Source organism: Saccopteryx bilineata, chromosome X (genome assembly GCF_036850765.1).
Source record: "Saccopteryx bilineata isolate mSacBil1 chromosome X, mSacBil1_pri_phased_curated, whole genome shotgun sequence".
NCBI lineage: Eukaryota > Metazoa > Chordata > Mammalia > Chiroptera > Emballonuridae > Saccopteryx > Saccopteryx bilineata.
This window is the reverse complement of record NC_089502.1, coordinates 23,991,921-24,019,806: the sequence shown is the minus strand read 5'-3', so window position 1 is coordinate 24,019,806 and position 27,886 is coordinate 23,991,921. Positions and strand designations below refer to the sequence as shown.

General features: G+C 37.0%; 1 protein-coding gene across 5 annotated transcripts in view; it reads left to right on the top strand.

Moving 5' to 3' along the window:
- Nucleotides 1–27,886, top strand: part of STAG2 (STAG2 cohesin complex component) — a 154,731-nt gene that overhangs the window by 86,667 nt on the left and 40,178 nt on the right. For all 5 annotated transcript variants that reach the window (XM_066248616.1, XM_066248617.1, XM_066248619.1 and 2 more), the window contains exons 5-19: nt 48–144; nt 6,351–6,427; nt 8,334–8,538; nt 10,932–11,083; nt 13,146–13,219; nt 14,523–14,646; nt 15,406–15,504; nt 15,605–15,684; nt 20,326–20,433; nt 22,237–22,348; nt 22,945–23,062; nt 23,493–23,596; nt 24,471–24,563; nt 24,685–24,774; nt 25,304–25,507. In XM_066248616.1, the coding sequence (XP_066104713.1) occupies nt 48–144; nt 6,351–6,427; nt 8,334–8,538; nt 10,932–11,083; nt 13,146–13,219; nt 14,523–14,646; nt 15,406–15,504; nt 15,605–15,684; nt 20,326–20,433; nt 22,237–22,348; nt 22,945–23,062; nt 23,493–23,596; nt 24,471–24,563; nt 24,685–24,774; nt 25,304–25,507 (1,737 nt within the window). The remainder of the gene's footprint in view (nt 1–47; nt 145–6,350; nt 6,428–8,333; nt 8,539–10,931; nt 11,084–13,145; nt 13,220–14,522; nt 14,647–15,405; nt 15,505–15,604; nt 15,685–20,325; nt 20,434–22,236; nt 22,349–22,944; nt 23,063–23,492; nt 23,597–24,470; nt 24,564–24,684; nt 24,775–25,303; nt 25,508–27,886) is intronic.

Below are 27,886 nucleotides of genomic sequence, written 5' to 3'. Positions count from 1 at the left end.
TTAAAACATTAGAAAAAGCTAATGGTTTCTTTTTCCCTTTGTTGTAGTCGGTGGTAGATGATTGGATAGAGTCATACAAGCATGACCGAGATATAGCACTTCTTGACCTCATCAACTTTTTTATTCAGTGTTCAGGCTGTAAAGGTAAGGTATATTTGTTTTGGGAAGCAGAATATTTTCAAATGGTCTCTTCTGTTTTGTTCCTCCCTAAAGATGTATCAGCATGGAAATAAATGCCGAAATACTGAATTGTTTGCATTATAACTGCACAAAATGTTTGAGGAGAAAAGAGCAAAGAACAAAGTGAGAGACTCTGTAGAGACAATTTGTATTCATATGTGAAGTTAACTAAAAAACCTGGCAATTTATAATTGTTATGCTACCTTTTTTTTTTTTTTTTTTTTTTTTTACAGTGAGAGTCAGAGAGAGGAACAGACAGACAGGAATGGAGAGAGATGAGAAGCATCAATCATTAGTTTTTTGTTGTGACACCTTAGTTGTTCATTGATTGCTTTCTCATATGTGCCTTGACCATGGGCCTTCAGCAGACCAAGTAACCCCTTGCTCAAGCCAGCGAACTTGGGTCCAAGCTGCTGAGCTTTGCTCAAACCAGATGAGCCCGCACTCAAGCTGGTGAGCTCGTGGTCTCGAACCTGGGTCCTCCGCATCTCAGTCCGATGCTCTATCCACTGCGCCACCGCCTGGTCAGGCTGTTATGCTACTTTTATTAGGTATACTTCCCAAGTGGGAAGATCTGCTTTTAGGAACAAAGAAATAGAATAAGAAAGGAAGAGAAAGATAAAGAAGAGATACAAGTTCAAATGGCAGGAAATTGTAAAGTGTAGTGAATTAAAAAGTATAATGAATAAGAGTAAGTTAAGGTAGGGTGACATTTCTAGTTTTTCTTTTTCCCCAGAGACGGAGAGAGAGGGATAGATAGGGACAGACAGACAGGAATGGAGAGAAATGAGAAGCATCAATCATCAATTTTTTGTTGCGACACAGTTGTTCATTGATTGCTCTCTCACATGTGCCCTGACTGCGCACCTTCAGCAGACTGAGTAACCCCTTGCTCGAGCCAGCAACCTTGGGTCCAAGCTGATGATCCTTTGCTCAAACCAGATGAGCCCGTGCTCAAGCTGGCAACCTCGGGGTTTCGAACCTGGGTCCTTCCGTATACTAGTCCAATGCTCCACCCACTGCGCCACCGCCTGGTCAGGCTCTAGTTTTTCTTCTTAAAAGTAGAGAAACTAGATTGGGGAGTGTGGTCTTGTTTAAAACGTTTTTGTGTAAAAATATTTTGAAGTAGGAATGGAGAAAGTATAAAATATAGAAATATTATCTCTAGGCCAAAAAATATTTAGTGCAGACATTGGGCAAGCGGATAAAATTATGTAAGGTGAGGAGTCATATATCCTGATTTGGATAATTAAATGAGTCATTCAAGATTATGGACAGATTCTGATCTATCCCGTGTTTCCCTAATACTTGATCTATCCTTGAAATTCTAGAAGATGCCCAGGTAAATAAATGTTAACATAGTTTTCCAAGGGCATGATATATTTTTTAAATAATTTTACTTACTGACTTTAAAGAGAGAAGAGAGAGAACAAGGCCGAGTGGGGGTAAGGGGATAGGGGGAGCTGGAAGCATCAACTCAGAGTAGTAGCTTCTTGTATATGCCTCGAATAAGCAAACCTGGAATTTCGAACTGGCAGCCGGGCATTCCAGGTCAGTGTTCCATCTACTGCGCCATCACAGGTCAGGCAGGGAATTACGTTTTTTAAAGAAATGGCACCAAAAACCATGGGCATTAATTAGGTCAGGAGGAAGTAAGTTTGCTTAAATATAGGAAGAATCCCAAGAAGCCATTTATTTAAAATCTCTACTCATTTACTTCTATAATACCCCTTAAAAATAGTCACTGGAATTGGAAAACAAGAAACATTGTAAGAACTGATGCATTTTATTTGAGGTTGATTACAACATTTAGTGCATGATAAATATATTAACTTCTAGACTAGAGTCTAAGATCTTCATAATGCCATTAATGAAGTCAGTTTGAAGAAATTTAAAAAATTGAGTAATTAAAATCAACTTTAGAGCAGTGGTCTATAATCTTTATACAACATCAGGGTGGTTAACTCCTTTGTGGACTACCAAGGGTCTGTAAAGCTGCGGTTGAAAAACACTGCTTTAGAGTACAGAGAGTTTCCTAGTTGACTTGACTTCTTAGTTAAGGTAGCTGCAAATATGTATTAGAAAATTCTGCTGACTGCTCAGAAAAAGTGTTGTTGTAATAATAATATGATGAACCAGGTTAATGTTCTAAAAATCAAAATAGGTTATTTTTATTTTGCCTGTGTTAAGTCCATCTTTTTGCAGTAGATGTGTATAGCTTTTTGTGTTATATTGTTAAGGACCATGTCCTTCCTTCCTTCCCTCCTTGCTTCCTATTTATTTATTTAATCATTTATTTTTTATTTCTCTTTATACTCTTTGAAAATGGAAGGTTGATTGCAGAAAAACCAAACAGGTGCCAGAAATAATTTGATGAGTTGAAATTCTAATTGTTTATCTTCAGTCTTCCCTATTATGCAATAGTTTGGTCAATTTTAGTTTTCTAATTAGGCTTCTGGATTGTAGATTTTTAAATTTTTATTAAAGTTTTTTTATTGCTTTGAAAGAAGCAGAGAGAGGCACATTTATGTGTTGTTTCACTTACAGTAGTTATGCATTTTTTGGCTGCTTCCCGTGTGTGTTCTGACTAGGGATCGAACCCCTAACCAGCCAGGGTTGAATTGTAGTTGTAAAGCAAGGTCATACTCAAAGCATTTTCCCTTCATTAGATTCCTTTCTGGCATCAGTCTGATTATAATTCAGGAACTTACCAACTCAACATACCTTGTCATAAACCAAGTTGTCAAGAATTGTAAAAATTCAAAGTGTTGAAAACTTAAATTGCAATAATATATTTATATATATTTTAAAGTCCTTTAAAACATACTCAAAAATTATTTTGATGGACTTTTATAAATAAGTTAGAAACTTTTAAAAGTATAATTGTGACAGCTACTTTTCTGCTTATTTTGGGGTTTTGGCTGTTGTATGGCCTATGAGATGAGAGGAATAGCTTTAGAATTGAGCATTTTTCAAAATATATCAGTATGTTTGCTTTGAGATTTATTTATATATAAATGTTTATTTCATAGAAATTGTTTCAGGGATTGAGTTACTTGTGATTCTCTAGCACTGCCAAGTTTGCAGCACCTGGACATAAGTTATGGGAAGGTTCTGAAGATAAATCTATGACTCGAGATTAAAATAAGAAAGCCCTTCAAAAGATTTCTGAGAATGTGCTTTCTTTAGCTAAGGAGATGGTGGTTTCTTCCAAATGTGCCAATGTTTTTATTTTATTTTTTTAGCACACACTCACGAGAAAGAGGCAGAAAGCGAGAGAGATGAGAAGCATCAGCTCATAGTTGTGGCACTTTAGGTGTTCATTGATTGCTTCTCATACGTGCCTTGACCGGAGTGAGCCAGTATCCCCTTGTTCTTACCAGCAACCGTGAGATCATGTAATGATCCCCAGCTCAAGTTAGTGACCCTGCACTCAAGCTGGTGAGCCCTTGCTCAAGCTGGCGACCTCAGTATTTTGAACCTGGCACCTCAGCATTCCATGTTGAAACTCTTATCCACTGTGTCACCACTGGTCAGGCCAAATGTGTTAATATTTTTAACAATCATTTGAGTCTTTGATGTTGTGTTAAGTACAGGCTCTTGCACAGCACTATTAGCAAATAGATCTCATCTGTGGTTGAGCAGTGTAATGTAGGTGAATAATATAAAATCATTTGACTTCTTTTTGCCTTAGCCTTATTTTTCTTATCTGTAAAGCCAGGATTATATAGTACCTGCCTCATAGGCATGTTATCAGGGCTCATCAAATTTGAAGTGGCTGGCACATAGGTAGCTCAGTAGGTGTTAGTTATTGGTCTAGCCCTGCTGGCTTGTTTTATTACAGGAAAGGCTTTAATTGCATGCCCATAGAGAAGAAGCTCAAAAATCAATTGTTCTTTTCAGGTTTTGGGTTAGAAAGAGAGTATGATTTTTTTTTTTTTTTGATGATGAGACAGCGTTAGAGAGAGGGACAGAGAGGGACAGATAGGAAGAGAGAGAGAGATGAGAAGCATCAGTTCTTCGTTGCAGCTCCTTAGTTGTTTGTGGATTTCTTTCTCATATGTGCCTTGACCATGGGCTATAGCAGAGCGAGTGACCCCTTGCTCGAGCCAGCGACCCTGGGTCCAAGTTAATGAGCTTTGCTCAAACCAGATGAGCCCACGCTGAAGCTGGTGACCTCAGGGTCTCGAACCTGGGTCCTCCGCATCCCAGTCCTACTGTCTATCCACTGTGCCACCGCCTGGTCAGGCAGAGAGTATGATTTTTTATTGTTTTACACAATATAGCTTAACCTATTGAAATAAATATTTATATCTATATAATAAGTTTCATCTTCCTAGCTAAGACATTTTTTTTAGATGTTACTACTATATTTATGATACTCCTAGTGATGAAACTGGCAAGGAGTATATAATCCAACAATAGAAGTATGTTATTGAAAATCCAGTTTTCACGTGTTTTTTTTTTTTTAATTGATCTTAGAGAGAGGAGAAGGGAAAGAGAGAGACAGGAACATTGGTTTGTTTCTGTATGTGCCCTGACCCGGGAATCGAATCAGCAACCTCTGTGCTTCGGAGGGACACTAACCAACTGGACTCTCTGCATTGGCCAGACATTTGCTTTTTTGTTTTTTACAATCTGACACCCCACCAGTGGAAATTCATGTTCATATTATATTATCCCTGCAGTTTCTCCTACTTCTAATTTTCCCCTAGAAATCTCTTTCTGATATTTGATCTGTATCTGGCTGACCTTTACTACTTGAAATGTGCCTTTCTTCTTCTATCCTGCTTTATTTTAAATTCCTGAATGTCCTTATCAGATTTCTTTGGAACACCTAACTTATACTAATCTCTCTCTCTTTTTTTGGTCTGAGATATAGCCTTGCCATTGCCATTCATTAGGGCATTTATTATGTACATCTTAATATTTTCTTTTTCTTCCTTTTGGAGGTTATTATTTTTTAATTTATTTATTTTGAGAGAGAGAGATGAGAAGCATTAACTTGTAGTTGTGGCACTTAAGTTGTTCATTGATTGCTTCTCATACGTGTCTTGACTGGGGAGGCTTCAGCCGAGCCGGTGATCCCTTGCTCAAGCCAGCGACCTCAGGGTTTCGAACCTGGGACCTCAATATCCTAGGTCGTCAATACTCTGTCCACTGTGTCAGCACTAGTCAGGCTGGAGGTTATTCTTTATTTAAACTTGCAAGTAGATTATGGGCTTCTGGATGGGCAGGAACTATATAGCTTTTGTTTATTTGAAACTCTTAGAGAAACGATGGGATGTAGTTGTCTTATGTGGAGTAGTGCTTAATGAAGCAACCTGGCTGAAGTGAACTCTACCCCTTATTACCTTTTAGTTCATCATTAAGGTTTTAAATATGACCCTGGATGCTGCCTTATTATTGATGGCATATGTTTTATATTAAAAGAACTAAGTCAGTATGTTGGAGACCAAATAAGCCAACAGGGTATTTTGCAATCTGGATATCTAGTGGACAGAGGTGTTGGGCCAAACCCCCACCTCACCTGCCTAGTTAACGATTCTTGCTCTTTCCTACCATGTTCTCTGGAAGAGACTGGAAACTGGTTTCTTATTGGTGTAAAGTTTGATTGACTGGTATGGTGAGGTTTGCTTTGAGTTGCCTTGGAAACTTAATTGAATTGCTAATGCACCACATTTTTCCTGGGAATAAAACGGATGCTCTTCTGGGGGCAGCCATTGTCTTGGCTCAGGAACAGTAGTGACTGTTTGCCATGGCATCCTCCTGAACCCATCTGTATGTTATATATCTTTAAGTCTCATCAAGTCTATCATTAATTCAATTTCATACCTTTTCCCGCTTGATATCCCGGAATAGGCTCATCGTGGCTGGTTCATGACATCCGTATACATATTATAGGTAAGAGTAAAGCAAGTCAGGCAGGAATGTCCAAGGCAGATTTTGCTAAGGAGAAAGGTATCTTTCAGAAGTACGGAGTTGCTTTTTGTACACATTGAGATTAGGATTTGTGCTTTATTTATAGGGGTAAGTAGCACAGTGAAGGTCACATGATAAAATATTATGTGACTATAGACATTTTAGTACTAAAGACTGACTTAGAAGTTCTATTGTTTGTTTATTCTTCATTTTACCGTGTATTAACTTCTCACACTTGCACATTTCAGGAGTTGTCACAGCAGAAATGTTCAGACATATGCAGAACTCTGAAATCATTCGAAAAATGACTGAAGAGTTCGATGAGGTAATATTACTCAAATGTTTTGATAACTTTAAGTATGTTGTTGATCTTGAAAGTATTCTTAAATTCTGAGTATTAGTGTTATGGACAAGATGTCTGACATCAGATTCAATCAGATGATCACTATGTGACCTGGGTAAGTTGTTTTAGCATCAGTTCCATCATCTTTTAAATGGGGCTAATAATTATCTTCTAACACTGTTGTCAAGATTGAATTCAGTAATGTTTGAAAATTCCTTAGTATTTTTTAATGCCTGGTACATAGTAAGAACTTAATAAATGATAGCTGTTGTTATAGTCAAAAAGTTAAAATATTAAGGAAGAATAAAGTTTAAAGCCTAAAAATATTTTTGGAATATTGTTAAAAGAAAATTTGGTCAATATCTGAGGAACCAGTTTTTAGACAAAGGAATATATATATATATATATACACACACACACACACACACACACACACACACATATATAAATAATTTTGTTTTTAAAATCTCCTTTATGTTTCAAATATAAGTAACAAGAACAATACAAATAAAATTGAATAGTAGCTTAGATGTGAGTTGATCCTTTATCAAAGTGATGTTTTTGTAGTATTGTTATCAGTCAAGACATACTTAGATTTACTATAATGTAAGCTTCTTCAGAGCAGGAAGTTTTGTTCATAGCTACATTCCAACACCAGTGGTTTTTACTCTTCAAAACTTTTCCCTGTGTACTATCAAGTAGAAAGCATTGTCTCATTTGAGTTTTATTTGATCGTTTTTCCTTGTTTATTGTGCTGAAGGGACTTTCAACTATCATTCTAACAGATAGATGAGTTATTAAAATGGCTTTGTTGATCTCTAAATGCTATTAATCAGCCTTCAAGTACTTAAGAAGTAATATGAGTTCTGGTTTTATTTTAGTATTTTAATATTAAACGTTTTAGTGAGAACCTTACTAAAAGGAAACAGCTTTTTGAGGTAAGAATCCTGAAATATGACTTGAAAACAATTAGCAAATCAAGTTACTACCAACAATTAAGATGACACATTTTAGTATAGTCACTTAAATGAGCCAATCAGAAAATATGTAAGAAAACATTTTTGTGGAGTATTAGGACCTTATTCTCAGAGGACAAATGATACCATTTATATATGACATAGCTTAAACTTTTTTAAGAAGCACTGTTGTAACTACAACTTAACTGTTAAAATTCTTGACTACGCTACTGATAAAATGTTGTCTCTAGGATACTCTTCTCAGAAATTATTTTAGAAGTTCTATCTGGTATTGGTTTCTGCTTCTATTTTTAAGGACTTACTTGCTTTCAATTATTTATGCAGAATCTCTGGAACTACAGTGAAGAGCAGCCTACCTTTACATGGGAAGAGTCCTCGAGTAGTAGTCATTTCAGGCCATTCTAGCTACATTTCATTTAAAAAAAAATATTTATGTCTGTGGATTATTTGATGTTCTGTAGCTAACAAAAACATACATTTTAAGGTTTTTGATTATTTATAAATGATACATCCATCTATTAGATTGAGGCTATGATTTCATCAGTTTGAATTCATTATAGTTTAAATATGACTTTGGCTCACTTTTGTTTTAAAGCAATATAGTAAATATTATCTTTGTTTATCAGAGTAGTGCATTGCTTTGATTGCAGATGCTTTTTACTTTTAACCTGAGTGATTGGCACATATTTTCATTGGTTAAAGTGAATTCAGAATATTCATTTTGGTCTTAAATAAAAACAGTGGCGTTGGAAGGTATGTTTGCCTTTGCACATTGTTCTCCTACCTGCTCTGAGGATATTATTGGAAAAGAAATCCGAGATAAAAGAGTCATTTCAGCTTCTCCCTAGGGTATTTCAAAATCAAAAAAGATTTTATTGTCATGTATTTTTAATGATTTTTTTTTCTTTTAGGATAGTGGAGATTATCCACTCACCATGGCCGGTCCACAGTGGAAGAAGTTCAAATCCAGTTTTTGTGAATTCATTGGTGTATTAGTACGGCAGTGTCAATATAGTATCATATATGATGAATATATGATGGATACAGTCATTTCACTTCTTACCGGATTGTCTGACTCTCAAGTCAGAGCATTTCGACATACAAGCACCCTGGCAGGTCAGTATTTAGAAATACTTTCTGTGTATTTCCTAAGATTCAAGATGAAAACGATTTCCATGGAAAGAAATGAAATAATGGTGACACAAATTAATTTTGTTTATTAAATAAAACCAGTAGGAGGATACTCACGTCTCCTCCATCCTCTATCCTCTATGAATTACTGGGAATGGGATAGTATTTTAAGTTTCAGTTCTGTAAAGCCAATGCTATATTATATAGTGATTTTCTTGTGCTAAACCTACTCAAATGTTATTCCACAGAAAGGGAAAAGAGGTGGATAGGAATGTACTGATTATTGAAAGATGAGATCTTTTATCAGGGAGGATATGGACACAAATTTGGAGAGACCATCAGTCATTTTGGCTAAGTAGTCCTAATGACTCTTATTTTGTCTTTGGTATGCATACTTCTTGCTATGATGGTCCCTACAGGATGATCCTTACTCTTTAACCACAACTACTCTTTAACCACATCACAAAAAGTTGATTTTTGGTATGTTTCTGAGTGACTTTAGACTGAGTCACATTTTAAGATTGTATTTATTTTACAAGTGGGGGGAATTGAGAAGTATCAACTCAAAGTTGCTACACTTTAGTTGTTCACTGCTTGCTTATTGCTTGTCATATGTGCCTTGACTGGGCAAGTCTGGGGTTTCAAACCAACGACTTCAGCATTCTAAGTCAACACTCTATCTACTGCGCCCCACAGGCCAGGCTGACTCACATTCCTTGATCTTTAAATTTTAATGAAACAAGTTGCACAATTCTAGAACAGTGCTTTTTTATTTGGTGTTGATAAAGTCTTTTTTGCTAAAGGTAACATTGTTAATATACTATTACAGGCTACGTGCTTTTTGATATGTTTGAGTAAATTGAATAAGTGTTAATTATCTACAAAATATTTTATTCTCTAAATGTGGGGATATTTTTTCCTTTTAGGGTATTTTCTCAAATAATTAAAGCTGTGATTAAACATGTACTTTTACTAAGTCCTCAATTTGTAAAAATAAAATGCAGACAATCTTCCTGTAGGTTTTTTTAGACTCAAAGTCACAAAATATGAATGTGATCATGTCCAATGGATTTAGGTAGTATTTATTGTTACAAACTTGTTGGGTAAAGTAAATTTAAAAAAGTATGATGGTATAAAGTGAATAAATTTAGATCAGAATAACAAACTGGTTTGCTGACGATATGAAAAACTCAGAGCAGAAAATTGTGAATTTCTTAAAAAGAGCCAGGAGCCACAAATTAAAATTTAGTTTTGAGCTTGACCAGGTGGTGGTGCAGTGGATAGAGTGTCAGACTGGGAAGCAGAGGACCCAGGTTCAAAACTCTGAGTTCGCCAGCCTGAGCGTGGGCTCGCTGGCTTGAGTGTGGGATCATAGGCATGACCCCAAGGTTTCTGGCTTGAGCAAGGGGTTACTTGCTCTGCTGTAACCCCCCCCCCCGGGTCAGGGCACATATGAGAAAGCAATCAGTGAACAACTAAGAAGACTACGGAGCTGCTATGAAGAATTGATGCTTCTCATCTCTCTCTCGTCCTGTCTGTCCTCTCTGTCTCTGTCACCCCCCCCCCCTAAAAAAAGATTTAGTTTTGTGTTCTGTAATGCATTGAACTAGGTCTGGGAAATAGTCTGGAGTGAACTAAAGAAAGCATAAAATGGTCAGATACTTCAATTAGTAAGGCATGATTTTAAATCATAGGCAGTGGGTCTTGTCTCAGGAGCAGGAAGTCAGTAACAGAAGATAGGGATTTGGCGGTTTGTTATCAGTTTATTATTAAAATATCACTTTACTTAGTGATATTTTACTTTTATTTTTCTAGATGTTCTTTGTAATATGACTATTGTCTTTATGTATTGGAGTAGACTGAAAGGAAATTAAATACTGATAAAATTCTTCAACATTTTTATACACTGTATTTGACGTAAAGCATCCAGGCTCCCTCTCTTTTTGGTTACTGACTTAGCTAATTGCTGTACGAACCACAATTTGCTTAGAAGGTGAATCATGATCTAGAAAAATATCATTGTAGGGGACATAGAGTCTGGAGACAGATTATCAAGTTTTAGATCCTACTTATATGAACTGCATAATCTTAGACAAATTTCTTAATCTCCTGAGCTTCAGTTTCCTCGTGAATGTAATGAGGATAATATTAATTAATTTTGAGGGCTGTCGTAAGGATTAGGAAATAATCTGTGAGAAGTACTTAACATAGGTAACCAGCTAACATACAACAAATTCTACTCAGCTGTTTTATTGTTGTCATTTGTGGCAGCTGTACTTTTCTGTTTGAAGCAGAACAGCCCATTTTATTTTTAATTTCTTTTAACTTGTAATATTTGTATCTGAGACTAAATTCAGCATTTTCCCCTTTAAAAACAGCTATGAAGTTGATGACAGCTTTGGTGAATGTGGCACTAAATCTTAGCATTAATATGGATAATACACAAAGACAGTATGAGGCAGAACGGAATAAAATGATTGGAAAACGAGCCAATGAGAGGCTAGAACTCCTGCTACAGAAGCGGAAAGAGGTAAACTTCTATATTGAACATTTTCATGGTTGTATGTGACTAACTTGGACACCATTAATGATATAGCTAGTTCATCAGATAAAATGTTTTGAAAGATTTAAATTTAAATAACATATTTTAGCTCATTTTTATGTCTATCGTAGTTTTGTTGACTATCCATGTCAGCAGGACTTTTTGCATGTATTATCTGTGTGGAATAGTATGAAGAGTTCAAGCCTTCACAGAAGGAGTCCTAGGCAAGTTCATCAAGTTGTATTAAGCTGTAACATTATTCATCTCCACTGTGAAGCTGTCTTCATCACTTTTTTCAGTTTGATAATCTGGATGAAATCACTTTGAAAAATAATTTATAAGCTGTTTATGGTGTCTTGGTGGCTTTTTTGTGTAATGTAGAAGCACTTGGTTAATATTAAGGACTGACCACTAAAATCAGCTTTGAATGAGGAAAATATTTTTTCAGCCTTATGGTAAATAGTGATTTTTCGATGTTGTGTTTGTGATTTAAATTGGTCCTTCACTGATGATACAGCATTTCTCTATCTGATATTAAGGATATTTATAGGCAAAAATGATGTTTCAAAAAATATTATTAGTGCTGTTGAGTTAAAAAACACTTGGCATGGTAACCCATAAATTAGTTCCTTGATTTTGACATGGAGAGGGTAGTTGAAATTTAAAGTTGCTTATTTCAGAGATAGTCAATAACTTTAAAAAATGCCCTGACTGAAGGAAAAGCCAAAAGAAAATCCTCCTTATATTTCCCGGAAGCCTGAATACTTCATTGTTTTCATATGGCTTGAAATGAAGAGTTGACCTTTTTGCCCTTTAATTTAGTTAATAAATTTCTTCAGATGATTTATTAGGTGAACATAACACACGGCTTAATGTTTGAAATTATGACCTAATTCTTGGACATAAATTTACTATTGCAAACATAGAATGAGTGGATTTATGTAAAAGAATTTTGAGGTTAGAATTTCTGTTCAAATAGAGAATATTAATACTTCTAGGATAGAGTTCAATATTTAAACATGTTGAAAGACCACTTGTACCTTTGACTGTTTATCCGTGCTAATGAACATAAGTGCATGCTGTTAGCATTATTTGGAAATGCAAGTTTATATTTATAAAAAGCAAAAGAACATTTTACAAAAGCACAGAACATAATCTGAAAGCTAATTGATACTCAGTTTGGGAAAGATGTGTCTCTTAACTCTCAAGCTCTGAAACAATTTTCTCTTAACTCTTGATTTTTGAATTGGAGGCAGTGAGTAAAACATCAGAGTAGATAAGTCAGCCAAGATTTGAAATGCTGCCTGACCTGTGGTGGCGCAGCGGGTAAATTGTTGACCTGGAACGCTGGGGTCACTGGTTCAAAACCCTGGCTTCCCTGGTCAAGGCACATTTGGGAGTTGATGCTTCCTGCTCCTCTCCCTCCTCCCCCTCCTCCCTCCCTCCCTCCCTCCCTCCCTCCCTCCCTCCCTCCCTCCCTCTCTCTCTCTCAAATCAATCAGTGAATACCTAAAATCTTAGGGGAAAAAAAAGATTCGAAATGCTTATTATTATTATTTTTTTTGGTGTGTCCTGTTTCCCTCAAAAGAATTTAGCAGGGAGACAATCTTTTTTTCTAAGTTATTTTTCTCAAATTCCTTTTGTTTTTTGAACAGATACTAGTTAATACCACTCATCTTTTTCCAGAAGATGAAGTCCAAGATAGTCAATTCTTGTTATACTTCTTCGATATGAACATTTTATATAATATATAGATAATATGTATTATAATAAATTACTTAACAGTTCTTTACATACCTTTACACAATGAAAATTTATAAGCATTAGAAAAAAATAATCTACCAACCAAATATAAAAAGCCAAGTCAACTATTTCAGATAGCAAGGGACTTCTTATAGAATAGCTCTTGATTTTTCTATGTGGTTACTGTTGTCTAGTGGAATTAAAAATTAGCTGTAGCCACCAAAACACTGCATTTGTACTTAAAAACAAATTAGATGTTCATTTGTCTTCCATTACATTTTAAAAGAAACTGTGTCTTTTTTTTCAGCTTCAAGAAAATCAGGATGAAATAGAAAATATGATGAATGCAATATTTAAGGGAGTGTTTGTACATAGATACCGGTAAGTCTGGACAGTTTTTTTCTATGAAATTCTTACTCTGTTCAAGTTTGGAAGTGATTTACACAGTGTAAATTAGTGGAATGGTGGAGTGTTAGAATCTAAGCTCTTGCCTGGCCTGTGGTGGCGCAGTGGATAAACCTTCGGCCTGGAATGCCAAGGTTGCCGGTTCGAAGCCCTGGGCTTCCCTGGTCAAGGCACATACAGCAAGCAAGCAACGAACAACTAATATGAAGCAACTATGAGTTGTCACTTCCCATTCCATGATCCCCTTTCTCTCCTGTCTCTGTAAAACCAATAAATAAAGTATTAAAAAAAAAAAAAAAGAATCTGAGCTCTTCCATGGAATGAGACGATCAAGGCAGTTATTTAACTGCTCTGAACTTCATGTTTTCTATTTGAAAAATGGTTTAGTGCTGTTCTTGACCTGTATCTGCCCAGCAAATGGAAGCTACTGCAGCTACTAAGAGTCAGTCTAGACTAGAGAATATTTCATTGCTTTTGGTGGATATATTGTTAGTAGAGCTTGTACATGCTCACTTCTCTCTTCCATTTGAATATCAGTGGGAAAATTTGGATATGTGTGAGATGTTTTCTTTTGCTATTTTAAATGAGTAGAAGAAAGGCGAAGATAATCTTACCATTTATCCTGTAACCTGTTCTTTAAATGTTGGTGGCATTTTTATTCGACTTTTTCCTCATTTCCTCAACTTGGCAGTTAGTAAATACGTTCCTTTGTCCGTTCTTTTATTGCTATTGTTGTCATTACCTTTGTCCATTCCCTCTTTTCATGCCCAGAGATTTTTGAAGTTTTCCTACAATGTTCTTTTGTTGCAGTATTTTTCTGCTGAAAGCATTCAATGACTCACCAGTACCTACAGGGTGAATTAAAGTAATTTAGTCTGACATTCAAATCCAAATTGATCTTGGCCTCAGAGTTATGTATAACTAATTCTCGCCTGGAAAATTGTGTTCTAACTAGAATAATGTGCCTGCTGTTTTCTGAACACACACGCCCAGCAGGTGTGAGCAAAGGCTGTGATATGGCATGGTTTAAAAGGCGGGGATCAGATTTTGTTTGTAATTTTATTTAATTTAAAATATTTATGTGGTGATAATTATGCTTTGCCAGCTAAACTGTAAACACTTAGCATTCAAAGGCCATGCTTCAGTTCTACTTAAAAAACCCCCGTAATACTTACTATAGTGATATACTCACAGTAGGTTTGAATTATTCGGCATTTCTTGAAGAAACAAGTCTTGTGGTAATAGTGGTACTAATATGTGTACTTATTCCTTCCCTCAGCGATGCAATAGCTGAAATACGAGCTATTTGTATTGAAGAAATTGGCATTTGGATGAAAATGTATAGTGATGCCTTTCTTAATGACAGTTATTTAAAATATGTTGGTTGGACTATGCATGATAAGGTAAGATATGCCCTATAGAATGTTTGTCTACCTGTAGGAATAGATAGCTGTTTGCAGCTGTCTTTCATAAAGAGTTATGGATGTAGGTGTACCTTGGACCATATTTTTATAGGTCTGTGCCTCTTATTCTGTTCCGTTTGCTTCATGGAAACATCATCTCTATCACATAAAGTCCAGTAGATTTTTAATCTTGGCCACTGATTTAACCTTTAATCTTGAATTATTTAGTGCTGAAACATTAAGTTCATGTAGGTAGGCATGGTGAGACATTTCTTAAAGCAATCAGCAGCATCCTTTGTTAGTGTATGAGTGCTGTATTTTTTAAAAATCCTCTTTTGATAAGCATGTGTCTTAACCAGATTATAAGTTACAACTTGGCCTCTGACCGTTTTATTTTAATTTTTTAAATCTACCTTTCTCTTAAGCTGCCTCTTTATTGGCCTTGAAATTCCTTGTATATAACTCTTACAAATACTACTTTCTATAAAGGAGAAACTTGGTATGAAATATGCTGCTATTATCTTTCATAGTAGTAGTTCTCTGAATAATTTTTAAAATATTTTCATTAGATCTACAAAAATGGTAACCCCAAAGGATTTTAGTCTTAGATGTTCGTATTCCTATTTTCGCATTATCATAGATGAGTTTCTGAAGAAATGCTGTTGTATGGAACATTTAATATTTTTGAGTAGAAAATATTGTATAGATCTTGGTTGCAAACATACAAAGTTTTAATTCATTATTTCTTGTTTCATGTAGCAAGGTGAAGTAAGACTCAAATGTCTCACTGCTCTACAAGGGCTTTATTATAACAAAGAGCTTAATTCCAAACTGGAGCTTTTTACCAGCCGGTTCAAGGTTAGTATTACTTTAAGTACTTTAAAATGACCAATTATTTGAAAATATTTTTCTCTTGCTTTTCCTTTAATAATCTTTCTTTTCTTTTTTTCCCCCCTAGGATAGAATTGTGTCTATGACCCTTGACAAAGAATATGATGTTGCAGTACAAGCAATAAAATTACTTACTCTTGTTTTACAGTAAGTATTTATAGCATTTTACTAATGTCCAGATTATCTAAATAATATATTAGAGAACTTGGTTTTAACTATCTAGATCTAAATTTTAATAACTTAAGTCATGGGATTTTGCAGCTACAAGTTTTAATTTCTCCTGTAAAGCTAGGAAATAGGAGAAGGAGATCATTGGACTAGAAAAATTCTGAGCTAGGAATTCATGTGTACTCATTCCCTTTGTCACTGTCCTTCCCATTTTACTGTCTTAGATGCTCTGAAAAGAAAGTTAAACATTTTAGTGTATTAAATGTACTTACTGTATTTGTCACACTTTTAGAAATTAGTATTTACTTGAAACTTCCATAAACAATCTGAATTTAAACATGTTAAAATGTAATAGTGATGCAAATCCATTTTTTTTCTTAGAAAAGTTGTAATACATATAATATAAAATTTACTATTTTAAACATATTTAAGTGTGCAAGTCAGCGGCATAATGTATGCTCGCCGTGTCGTGCCGCCCTTAGCTGTGTCCAGCCGTGCTTTCATACCGACTCTCTGGGCCCCTTACACACTAGCCTTTCTGTCCTCCCTCCCGCTCCCAGTCCCGAGTGTCCACTGTTCTACTTTCTATCTTCATGAATTTCATTATTTTAGGTACCTCATGTAAGGGGAATCAAAATATTAGTACTTTTGTATCTGGCTTATTTCACTTTAGTATATTGTCTTGTTTGTCCATGTTGTAGAATGTATCAGAATTTGATTCCTTTTGAGATTCAGTAATACTCCATTTTGTATTTATACCACATTTATGCATGTATCTGTCACTGGACATTTAGATTGTTAACATGGTCCAAAAATTCCAAAAGAGTTTTTATCATAACATGTTAATTTTGACATTCATGGAAAATTTATCATGTAAGAATAGCCAACAAAATTCACTAAAAACTAATGAGAGATGACTGTCCAATATGATTATAAAGCCACAGTAAGTTTTAAATTTCAGACCGGTGAATAGGCAGAGATTGGTGACACAGAATAAAGATATTGTAGAGACAAATACAATGCATCCAGAACCCTAATACAGGGTGAGGCTGGCTTTTCCTACTGGAAAACAAATGGGTTTGTGACAAACAGGTTCTCTTGGGGAGGAGGATTAAAGTACACTCCTATCTCAGTTTTTCTACAAAAATTATTTTCAGATGGATGAATTGTTTAAATGTAAATAAATGAAACCATTAAAGTTCTAGATGGAAAACTTGGGAAGATTAAATTATGTTATATGTAAAATGAGTAAAAAATACCTTTCTGAGCATGTCATAAAACCTAGACCAAAAAAATCATTTAACTACAGTAAAAAAAATGTGTGTTAAATAAAATAACAAGTAAACTCATGAAACAAATGATAGGTTGGGCAAAATATTTGAGTCATTAGAGTCAATTTCGTCCCTTCCCCCATTCAATGAGAAGGAGAGTCAGAGAGACAGACTCCCGCATGTGCTCCACACAGGAAGCCCACTAGGGGGCGATGTTCTGCCCATTTGTGGTGTTGCTCAGCAATGGAGCTTTTCTTAGTGCCTGAAGCGGAGGCCAAGGAGCCATCCTCAGTGCCTAGGGCCAACTCAATGGAGCCATGGCTGCGAGGGAGGGAAGATAGAAAAAGAGAGAGAGAGAAGCAGGAGGGGGAGGGGTGGAGAAGCAAATGGGTGCTTCTTCTGTGTGCCCTGACTGGAAATTGAACACAGGACATCCACATGCTGGGCCAACACTCTGCCACTGAACCAACTGGCCAGAGCCAAGAGTCAATTTCAACAAATCAATAAAAAGAACAGAAACCACCCTGGCCGGTTGGCTCAGTGGTAGAGCGTTGGCCTGGCGTGCAGAAGTCCCGGGTTTGATTCCCAGCCAGGGCACACAGGAGAAGCACCCATCTGCTTCTCCACCCCTCCCCGTCTCCTTCCTCTCTCTTTCTTCCCCTCCCGCAGCCAAGGCTCCATTGGAGCAAAGATGGCCCGGGCGCTGGGGATGGCTCCATGGCCTCTGCCCCAGGCGCTGGAGTGGCTCTGGTCACCACAGAGCGAAGCCCAGGAGGGGCAGAGCATCGCCCCCTAGTGGACGTGCCGGGTGAATCCCGGTCGGGCGCATGTGGGAGTCTGACTGTCTCCGTTTCCAGCTTCAGAAAGATAAAAAAAAAAAAAAAGAACAGAAACCAGTAGGAAAATACCAGTAGGAAAATAGTCTAAATGTAGTAACCAACCAGACCATTGACAGAAACATAAAAAAAATTATTTTTATTTATTTACTTATTTATTTTTACAGAGGGAGGGAAATAGACAGGGACAGACAGACAGGAACTGAGAGATGAGAAGCATCAATCATTAGTTTTTCATTGTGTATTGTGACCCCTTAGTTGTTCATTGATTGCTTTCTCACATGTGCCTTGACTGCGGGCCTTCAGCAGACCGAGTAACCCCTTGCTCGAGCCAGCGACCTTGGGTTCAAGCTGGTGAGCTTTGCCCAAACCAGATGAGCCCGCGCTCAAGCTGGCGACCTCGGGGTCTCGAATCTGGGTCTTCTGCATCCCAGTCTGATGCTGTATCCACTGCGCCACTGCCTGGTCAGGCAGAAACATAAAAATTTAAACATATACGCCTAGTGTATCCACATTTATATGAAATGGACTATATTATAGTCATTATCAAGGAGGCAGCTCAGGATGTACTGACATTTTCTGAAAATTTACTTAAATGGGAGAATTAGAGCAGTCTTAACCATTGTAGTTTTTTAAAGTTTTTAGTTTGTTTTAAAATTTTTAAATATTATATATACATGTATTTAAAAATATTGAAAAAATCCTGAAATAAATAAGAAAGTAATAGTACTCTATATATGTTGCTGTAGTTTCCACCTTCCATAATACCCTTATACCTGTTTTCCTTGTTTCTGGTACCAATGTTTTTACGAAGGGCAAGAGTCTTTTATGATGGTTCAGCCATGAAAATAAGTAATAAACTGAAATGTAAAGGAACTTCCTTCTCAAACAGTTAAAATGAGTAACCTGATTTGGTTCAATAAATGTTTTTTCCTTATAAACAAGTGGTTTTTCCAAAAATAACCCAGTATTATACAAACAATAGTTTAAATCAAAGTGCTATTGAAAGTCAAATTTTAACGTTTTGGTTTTGTGTCTGTCAAAAAGAAGTAACATTTCCTTATACGACAAAAACCGAACCGATCTGAGAGCCTCTAACCACCTAATATATTCAGGCTTTTTTGTCTGAGGTGATCCTATAATTCTTAATTTACATATAATGGTAAAAACCTAGATTGTCTTATCACTGTAGACTAAAACATATAAGGTCTTTGGCACCTAAATTTTAATTAATTAGTAAATCCATTGCCATTGCTTCATATGGTATTCCGTACATGATGAAATATTCTTCATCACTGTGTGATAAAGTGGGGTGTTAGTATATTTTAATGATGCAGTACTTTTTCCTTGATTCCTATGAAATATATGCAGTGTTCCCTGTGATTATTAACTACGTTCTTAGCATGCCAGCACTATTGTCTACATTAGTTTATATTATTTTTTCTTCATTTTCTTTTAGCGTCCTTGTCATGTTGTTACTATCTTCACCATATAGATCTTTACTTTCATTATCATTATTATTATTTTTATTGTGACACAGAGAGAAAATCAGAGAGAGGGACAGACAGGTGGAAGGGAGAGAGATGAAAAGCATCAATTCTTTGTTGCAGCACCTTAGTTCATTGATTGCTTTCTCACATGTGCCTTGGCCCCAGGTGTGTGTGTGGGGGGCTGCAGCAGAGCAAATGACCCCTTGCTCAAGCCAGTGACCGTGGGCTTCAAGCCAGCAACTTTTGGACTGAAGCCAGTGACCATGAGGTCATGTCTATGATCCCACGCTCAAACTGGTGAGCCCATGCTCAAGCCGGATGAACCCACACTCAAGCTGGCGACCTTGGGTTTTGATCCTGGGTCATCTGAGTCTCAGTCCGACGCTCTATCCACTGTGCCACCGCCTGGTCAATTCTTTACTTTCATTATTGACTCTAATTTTACCCCCCCCCATTGAGTCTAGATCAGGGGTCCCCAAAGTACAGCCTGAGGGCCTCATGCAGCCCCCTGAGGCCATTTATCTGACCCCCCGCCACACTTCCTGAAGGGGCACCTCTTTCATTTGTAGTCAGTGAGAGGAGCACATTGACCATCTCATTAGCCAAAAGCAGGCCCATAGTTCCCATTGAAATACTGGTCAGTTTGTTGATTTAAATTTACTTGTTCTTTATTTTAAATATTGTATTTGTTCCCGTTTTGTTTTTTTTTACTTTAAAATAAGATATGTGCAATGTGCATAGAGATTTGTTTATTTATTTTTTATAGTCCGGCCCTCCCAACGGTCTGAGGGACAGTGAACTGACCCCCTGTGTAAAAAGTTTGGGAACCCCTGGTTTAGATGTTAATAAAATACTCAGCTCTTTTTACAGGGCAAGCTTTTACTGATAGATGATAAATAAAGTTGGTGTCTTTTAAATTTTTCTTAGCACAAGTTAGTGAAAGTATGAACATAGATTTTTATACTCATTATGCTTAAAATGATGACATTACTAAAAAGACTGCTACTGCTTATTTCATTTTAGGAGTAGTGAAGAAGTCCTTACTGCGGAAGATTGTGAAAATGTCTATCATCTGGTGTATTCAGCTCACCGGCCAGTAGCAGTAGCAGCTGGAGAATTTCTCTACAAAAAGTAAATTTATATTTCTGTTATTTATTTTCAAAGTATACTTTTGTGATAGTAATTTGTGTTATAATTTATGTTAAAATGTATATAACTTATTTTCTAAAAAATTATACAAAACAAGTAAAATTTACTATTTTCTTTAAAAGGTTCGACTTACCTTCTTTAATTCCTTTGATTTAAGTTAATTCTTTTTTTTTTTTTTGAGTTTATTTTTTTTTAAATTTTTTTTTTTCATTTTTCATTTTTCTGAAGCTGGAAACAGGGAGAGACAGTCAGACATACTCCAGCATGCGCCCTACCGGGATCCACCGGGCACGCCCACCAGGGGGTGATGCTCTGCCCATCCTGGGCGTCGCCATGTTGCGACCAGAGCCACTCTAGCGCCTGAGGCAGAGGCCACAGAGCCATCCTCAGCGCCCGGGCCATCTTTGCTCCAATGGAGCCTCGGCTGCGGGAGGGGAAGACAGAGACAGAGAGGAAAGCGCGGCGGAGGGGTGGAGAAGCAAATGGGTACTTCTCCTGTGTGCCCTGGCCGGGAATCAAACCCGGGTCCTCCGCACGCTAGGCCGACGCTCTACCGCTGAGCCAACCGGCCAGGGCTAAGTTAATTCTTTAAAGGGGAAATGTACCCAAATCTTTTTTTTTTTTTGTATTTTTTTCCCTGAAATTGGAAATGGGGAGGCAGTCAGACAGACTCCCGCATGCGCCCGACCAGGATCCACCCGGCATGCCCACCAGGGGGCGATGCTCTGCCCATCTGGGGCATTGCTCTGTTGCAACCAGAGCCATTCTAGCGCTTGAGGCAGAGGCCATGGAGCCATCCTCAGCGCCTGGGCCAACTTTGCTCCAATGGAGACTTGGCTGTGGGAGGTAAAGAGAGAGAGAGACAGAGAGGAAGGAGGGGGGAGGGGTGGAGAAGCAGATGGGCGCCTCTCCTGTGTGCCCTGGCCGGGAATTGAACCTGGGACTCCTGCACGCCAGGCCGACACTCTACCACTGAGCCAACCGGACAGGGCCTGTACCCAAATCTTTTAATGAATGTGTTTAAACAGGTACCCAAGTGTAGCACAATGCTAAGACCTTATCCTAATTTTCCCTTTTTTCTCTGATTCCAACTTCAAAAAAAATTTACCTGACTTAGCAGCGAAGTATTTATTTAAAAGAGTATATGATGCAAAACATTAACTCTATGGTTTTCCCTTTATTGCTGTTCATTGTTAGTTCTGTTTTTCCTTTTTAAAAAAAAATTATTTATAAGGAAAAACAAATGCAATGTCCATAGAAAGAGGTCACTAAATCTAGGCTTTGGGATAACTATACAAGAAAGTTAGAAGGCAAACATATTTTCAGTTTAAAGAGAAGAGTATTTATCATAGATTTATATGTATAACTGGTACAAGTTAGTCATTGTAAAACTTTTATTAAAGGAAATGGTTGTATAAAATGCAGCAAGGTTTATAAAAAATTTACAAATTGGTACACAGTGGGGCAAAAGTAGGTTTGCAGTTGTGAGTATGTGAAACTCAGTTTATTCTTGTATTATTATTTATTAATGTATTGTGATCTTTATGAACAAGTGGAAACCTACTTTTGCCCCAACTGTACAATTAGCTTGAAGTTAAACGGGCTTTGAATGTACTAGAAAGGTTAATTGCAGTCACTCACCTGCGTATCACGTTGTACAGTATTACACCTACCCAGCTCCCATCGACTCCTTTGTTCGGTGCTTCAGTAAGGAATCCAGTCATCTTTCTTTATTAGGAGATACTGTTTTTTGTTTTAAAAGTAAACATTCTGCATTGCTCACAGGCTCTTCAGTCGTAGAGATCCAGAGGAAGATGGAATGATGAAGAGAAGGGGGCGGCAAGGTCCAAATGCCAATCTTGTTAAGACATTAGTTTTTTTCTTCCTGGAAAGTGAGGTTGGTTGATGTTCATTTCTACTTATGCCAGTTTTTTAAAGGATACTCCTTCTATGTTCATGCAGGAGGATCATCTGTATATATTTATTTGTAATGTTTTTGACAGGTTTTGGTATCTTAGTAATGCTGTCCTCGTACAATGACTTGGGAAGCCCTAGGGCCATTTAAACTTCAGAATGAAAAGAAATGATTTGCTTATATATTGAGTTGATTAGTAAATATGTATTTTGTTTTATGCAACCATAATCGCTCCCATTCAGTTAAAATAAATTTGTCGTTTATTTTATAATAGAGAGTCATTAAGTCATGTAATATTGATTCCAAATAGGCTCTAAATATGCATGCGTGCATATAAGCTTTTCAAAAATAAATTTCATGGTAATGATTATTGTAAGAAATGTTTAATGATACTGCCTAACAAGCTTTACTTATACACAGCAAGCTAAGGCAATTTCTTGTCTGTTCTTTCTTCCATCTGACCTCAAAAAAGAGATTGCTGTTTGAGTTTGTACATGGTGTCCCCAGAGTTTCCATTATTTTGCGTTAAGGCTAGTATGCTATTTGTTTAAGAGCACATTGCTCTTTTTTCATTTTAGTTACATGAGCATGCAGCATACCTTGTGGATAGCATGTGGGACTGTGCTACTGAGCTGCTGAAAGACTGGGAATGTATGAATAGCTTGTTGCTGGAGGAGCCTGTTAGTGGAGAGGAAGGTAAGGATGTTTTAATTATGGTATTTTTGTTGTCTAGCCAGTTTTGAAAATAGATTTTACTTACTCCATTTGTTTTAGTGTTAAAGTAATTGAGTGGAAACCTTACTTTGTGAATAATCTTGTTTTTATATACATGAATATTATGCTATGTAGACAGATGTAGTTGCCATCAACATTCTTGATTTTTTGTTTTTAATCTGTGTTCATATTTTCTTTCCTCAAATTGTGGATTAGTGGCATACAGATTTGTAATGTTTAGGAAGGTTTAACTTGTTGTTTTGTTTTGTTCCCTTTCTGTGATACAGTAATGGAATTTTCTTTAATATGTTAGGTCAGATTCTATCCCAGGCAGAAGGAACTGTTACATAATAATTAAAAATGGCATATAGGGAAAAGAAATGGATTAAGTCTTTCTGATTTTCTTTTTCAGCACTAACAGACAGACAAGAGAGTGCTCTGATTGAAATAATGCTTTGTACCATTAGACAAGCAGCTGAATGTCACCCTCCTGTGGGTAGAGGGACAGGAAAAAGGGTATGCCAGTATATTTTTAGTATTCTCAACTATGTTTCTCTTTCTTAATATATATAATAAAGTAATTTGTAACCATAGAAGCAAATTTTTGAAACCTTTTCTTTTTCCAGGGGATCTTTACTTGTACATAAATGTTAGAAGTAAAGTTTAAAGCATTAACAATTTTGGAAATTTCTTCCATAAGATACTTTGTTACTTACTACAGAGATTACAGTGTTTACAGTTCTTACCTTTAAGACTGAATCTAGTGTTTGCCATTATAGAGTGGTGCATTTGCCTGTTCTGGTTTATTTTTAGATTTACTTTTAATAAATTAATTTAACTGAGGAAATTCCTATTTCCTTGGATTAGATTTTAATGCATTATTGCAAAGTTCACATATATTTGCATTGTAGACCAACAATTCCATATATTTTCATTCTTTTTTTCTCTTTGAACTTAAGGTATATGATACATTCTATGGTTTTTGTTTGTTTTCTTTATTTTTTAATTGCTGGTAGCAACTTATTATGTTAAATTCAGAACCCATGGATCATGGCCTACAGCTTAGAGTAGGCTGAAATGCTATTCAGTGCCATTATTATATAAGCTCCTAAACTATATCTCCTGTTACTAATTGTTGCTTCTTGATTAGTCTAATTGAGTATTGATTTCCCATCTAGAAATATTCAAAGTTTTTTTTGTTCTTGTTTTTGTTTTTCTTATATCGTATAAGTTATTCTCCTGGTCACTTTTGGGTTTCAGGTTTTATAGTAGAAATTTTTGTATCCATCACCTAAGATGTAGTTTTATTATTTATTTTGTACATCTTAAACTTGAGCACTGAACACTATCAGTGGCTTAATAAGTATTTTTAAATATTGTATTACTTTAGGTGCTGACAGCGAAGGAAAAGAAGACCCAGTTGGATGACAGGACAAAAATCACTGAGCTTTTTGCTGTGGCCCTTCCTCAGTTATTAGCTAAAGTAAGTTTGTGTGAATATCAGAATTTTACTAAGAAACAACAGGTTTTGTTTGGAAATGTTACACAGAATTTTATCATGCTTACTTACCATTATTGTGTTTTTGACTCTTTTAATTTCAAAGTACTCTATAGATGCAGAAAAGGTGACTAACTTGTTGCAGTTGCCTCAGTACTTTGATTTGGAAATATATACCACTGGACGATTAGAAAAGGTATGCTGTTTTCTGTGTTTGAAAATAAACCATGAAGAGTTACTAGGTTGATTCATCTCATCATATTATTTTAAAATACTTTTAAAGTCTGTGTTTGTAACTTCTGATGGTAAAGTAAACATACTTTACATGTCTTCTGTATTTTAGTAAGTTGGATTTAGAGTATGGCACTAACGAGGCTTCCCTTTGATTCATATATTACCAGCACACTCGCATTCCTAGCTGTTATGTGACTGCCACTGATCATATATGGATATTGGGGTTGGGTAATAGGATGATGGCAACTACAGAATTACAAAAGAAAGCAGCTAATATTCATTGCTGTTTCTACGATCAAAATTCTCACCGAAGCCCTATGCAGTGGGTGGTATTCCTATTAATGTTAAGGAAATCAATATGGGTAGGTCAGTGTATTTGTTTACCATGACTAGAAAAACACCTTAAAGTGCATGTCCTCGTTGTAGAATTACTTTATTTTAAGCTTTTCACTTTAGTTTTCATGGAAAGAAAAACCACTTTGATTTTGCAGCATTTGGATGCCTTATTACGACAGATCCGGAATATTGTAGAGAAGCACACAGATACAGATGTTTTGGAAGCATGTTCTAAAACTTACCATGCACTCTGTAACGAAGAGTTTACAATCTTCAACAGAGTGGATATTTCAAGAAGTCAACTGATCGATGAGTTGGCAGATAAATTTAACCGACTTCTTGAAGATTTTCTGCAAGAGGTATGTATTACAAATATATTGTCAGTTGGGCCCCTTTATTCAGTAACTGAATTTAGCCACTAGTCCTGGTGATGGTCCCTCGCAAGTATGTTGAAAAGACGTTCAAATATTTTTTGTTCTTTGACTTCATCATGATACTATTATTCTTCCACCAACATATATAGAAAGGTGGTAAAAGTTTGAGTTGAGGAAGGTGAATGAATGCAAAACTAACATTTTATTTAAAAAAGAAATGAGCCCTGGCCGGTTGGCTCAGTGGTGGAGCGTTGGCCTGGCGTGGGGGGGACCCGGGTTCAATTCCCGGCCGGGGCACATGGGAGACATGCCCATTTGCTTCTCCACCCCCCTCCTTCCTCTCTGTCTCTCTCTTCCCCTCCTGCAGCCCAAGGCTCCATTGGAGCGGAGATGGCCCGGGCGCTGGGGATGGATGGCTCCTTGGCCTCTACCCCAGGAGCTAGAGTGGCTCTGGTCGTAGCAGAGCTACGCCCCAGAGGGGCAGAGCATCGCCCCCTGGTGGGCAGAGCGTGGCCCCTGGTGGGCGTGCCGGGTGGATCCCGGTCGGGCACATGTGGGAGTCTGTCTGACTGTCTCCTCGTTTCCAGCTTCAGAAAAATACAATAAATAAATAAATAAATAAATAAATAAATAAATAAATAAATGATCTGGTAAGTTACCAGGGTTTAGTTGAGTAAGGCATTGAAGGAATTGAAATCGTTAGGCATGATGACCAGGACAGTAGAGCTAGTCTCTAAATCATGTAGTCTCAAAAAGAAAGGTGGTTTTTAAGTGCATGGTCTTTGATACTTTAAAGCCTTGAGAAATTGCTATTACAGCCAGTGTTGATTTTTGTGTTTTAGATGTTTTTCTGTTGTATTTCCAAAGAGGCTTAAAGTGTGGCACTCAAATACACTTGTATTTTATTGTAATTTTTATCATTTCTGGAAATATATTTAACAGTCTTCTTGGTTTGCATAAATAAAAACTTACACTTCTCAAATGACAAGGTATCAGACAGGTTTCAGGTGCACATCTCCATATCGCTGTCATTAATGCTGCAAAAAACATGGACTTTGTAATTTTCAGGTTTCTTGTTTAAGAATTAACTTTTTCATCTTTCTTTTGTTGTGTGTCACATATTCCATGCTTACTAAGTTTTTCTTAATTGGCAGCTTGTGCAAATATGTTGATGTTCAATGATCACATTCTTATTTAAAAATTTTAAAGGATCTACTCTTGTCTGGATATGATTGTGATTAGGACAAGTTAACTTAAAAACAAACAACTTTTTATTAATTTTTATTACTTTGTAGAAAAATTAAAGTTTAAAGAAAACTAAGGAGTTTTAGAGAGATAAAGGGTTTGCTTGTTTGAAGAAACTTAAATTTAATGGGGTGACATTGATCCCTAGGATCTCACAGGTTTTGTGGGGAACATCTGCATGGCGCTTGCTCTATACATTGTATTGTCAGCTCATCACCCAGAGTCAAACCAGCTTCTGTCACTGTATGTTTGGTTCTCTTACCCGCCACGACTCCCCCACCCCTCTCCTCCTTTTTGTATTTTTCTGAAGCTGGAAATGGAGAGAGACAGTCAGACAGACTCCCGCATGCGCACAACCGGGATCCACCCGGCACGCCCACCAGGGGGCGATGCTCTGCCCCTCCGGGGTGTCGCTCTGTCACGACCAGAGCCACTCTAGCGCCTGGGGCAGAGGCCAAGGGGCCATCCCCACTGCCCGGGCCATCTTTGCTCCAATGGAGCCTCGCTGTGGGAGGGGAAGAGAGAGACAGAGAGGAAGGAGAGGGGGAGGGGTGGAGAAGCAGATGGGCGCTTCTCCTGTGTGCCCTGGCCGGGAATCCAACCCGGGACTTCTGCACACCAGGCCGACGCTCTACCACTGAGCCAACCGGCCAGGGCCCCCTCTCCTTCTGACAACCACCATACTTTTGTCCATGTACAGAGCCAGGGGTTCGATAGATAAGTTGGTAGCAGTTAATAAACTTTGAAAGTTTTATGTATTATGACATAAAATTTTTTAATTACTTGAGTTACCTAAAATTAAAGACTAGGATGTCTAGTCCTTACTTGTCCTTTAGGTGTTATTTTTATGATCTCTTGTTCTCTAGTGTATTTTTCTTTTTTTTCTGTGTCATAGAGACAGAATCAGAGAGAGGGACAGACAGACAGTAAGGGGGAGAGATGAAAAGCATGAATTCTTCGTTGCAGCACCTTAGTTGATCATTGATTGCTTTCTCATATGTGCCTTGACCCAGGGGGCTACAGCAGAGTGAGTGACCCTTTGCTTAAGCCAGCAACCTTGGGCTCAAGCTGGTGAGCTTTACTCAAACCAGATGATCCCACGTTGAAGCTAGTGACCTC